The sequence below is a fragment of the Buceros rhinoceros genome, unplaced genomic scaffold, assembly GCF_000710305.1.
Source record: "Buceros rhinoceros silvestris isolate BGI_N320 unplaced genomic scaffold, ASM71030v1 scaffold22571, whole genome shotgun sequence".
In the NCBI taxonomy this organism is placed as follows: Eukaryota; Metazoa; Chordata; class Aves; order Bucerotiformes; family Bucerotidae; genus Buceros; species Buceros rhinoceros.
This window is the reverse complement of record NW_010395126.1, coordinates 611-1,095: the sequence shown is the minus strand read 5'-3', so window position 1 is coordinate 1,095 and position 485 is coordinate 611. Positions and strand designations below refer to the sequence as shown.

At 64.9% G+C, this 485-nt stretch overlaps 1 protein-coding gene across 1 annotated transcript in view; it reads right to left on the bottom strand.

Annotated features, from left to right (window-relative positions):
- The window catches only part of PYCRL (pyrroline-5-carboxylate reductase-like), a gene marked incomplete at its 5' end in the record, with an annotated part of 1,557 nt that overhangs the window by 740 nt on the left and 332 nt on the right, over positions 1-485 (bottom strand). The window contains one exon of the mRNA XM_010145454.1: positions 17-184. Coding sequence (XP_010143756.1) covers positions 17-184 — 168 coding nt within the window. The remainder of the gene's footprint in view (positions 1-16; positions 185-485) is intronic.

Sequence of the window (485 nt, the reverse complement as noted above, 5' to 3'; positions counted from 1 at the left end):
GCCCCCCCGGCGGCGCGGGCTGGGGGGAGCCCCCGGCTGCCAGTGAGACGATGATGTGGTGGGGCCCCACGGCAGGTCGGATCTCCTGCAGGACGCCTGGCAGGATGTGGGGTTTGGTGGCCAGGAAGACCAGGGTGCTCTCCTGCAGCACCTCCAGGTTGCAATGCGTGGTCCTTCCGGCACCCTGACTCCTGCCCGTGGGTGGGGAGAGCCGTCACAGCCTGGCACTCCCCACCCCTGGCACCCCCCAACCCCAGCATCCCATGGACAAGGCACGTTTTCATGTGGGGACATGGCCTGGGGACATGTTGCAGCCGCAAAGCCACCAAGGCTTTGCCTGGATGTTCATCCACACCTGGGAATGATGAGCCAAAGCTTTGTGTGTGGGGAAATGATGCCCCAAAATCAAGGTGAGGGACACCCCAACATGACTGCCACCACCATGGCCACCGAGCAGGGTGGCTGGTCACCACCACTCCCCCCCC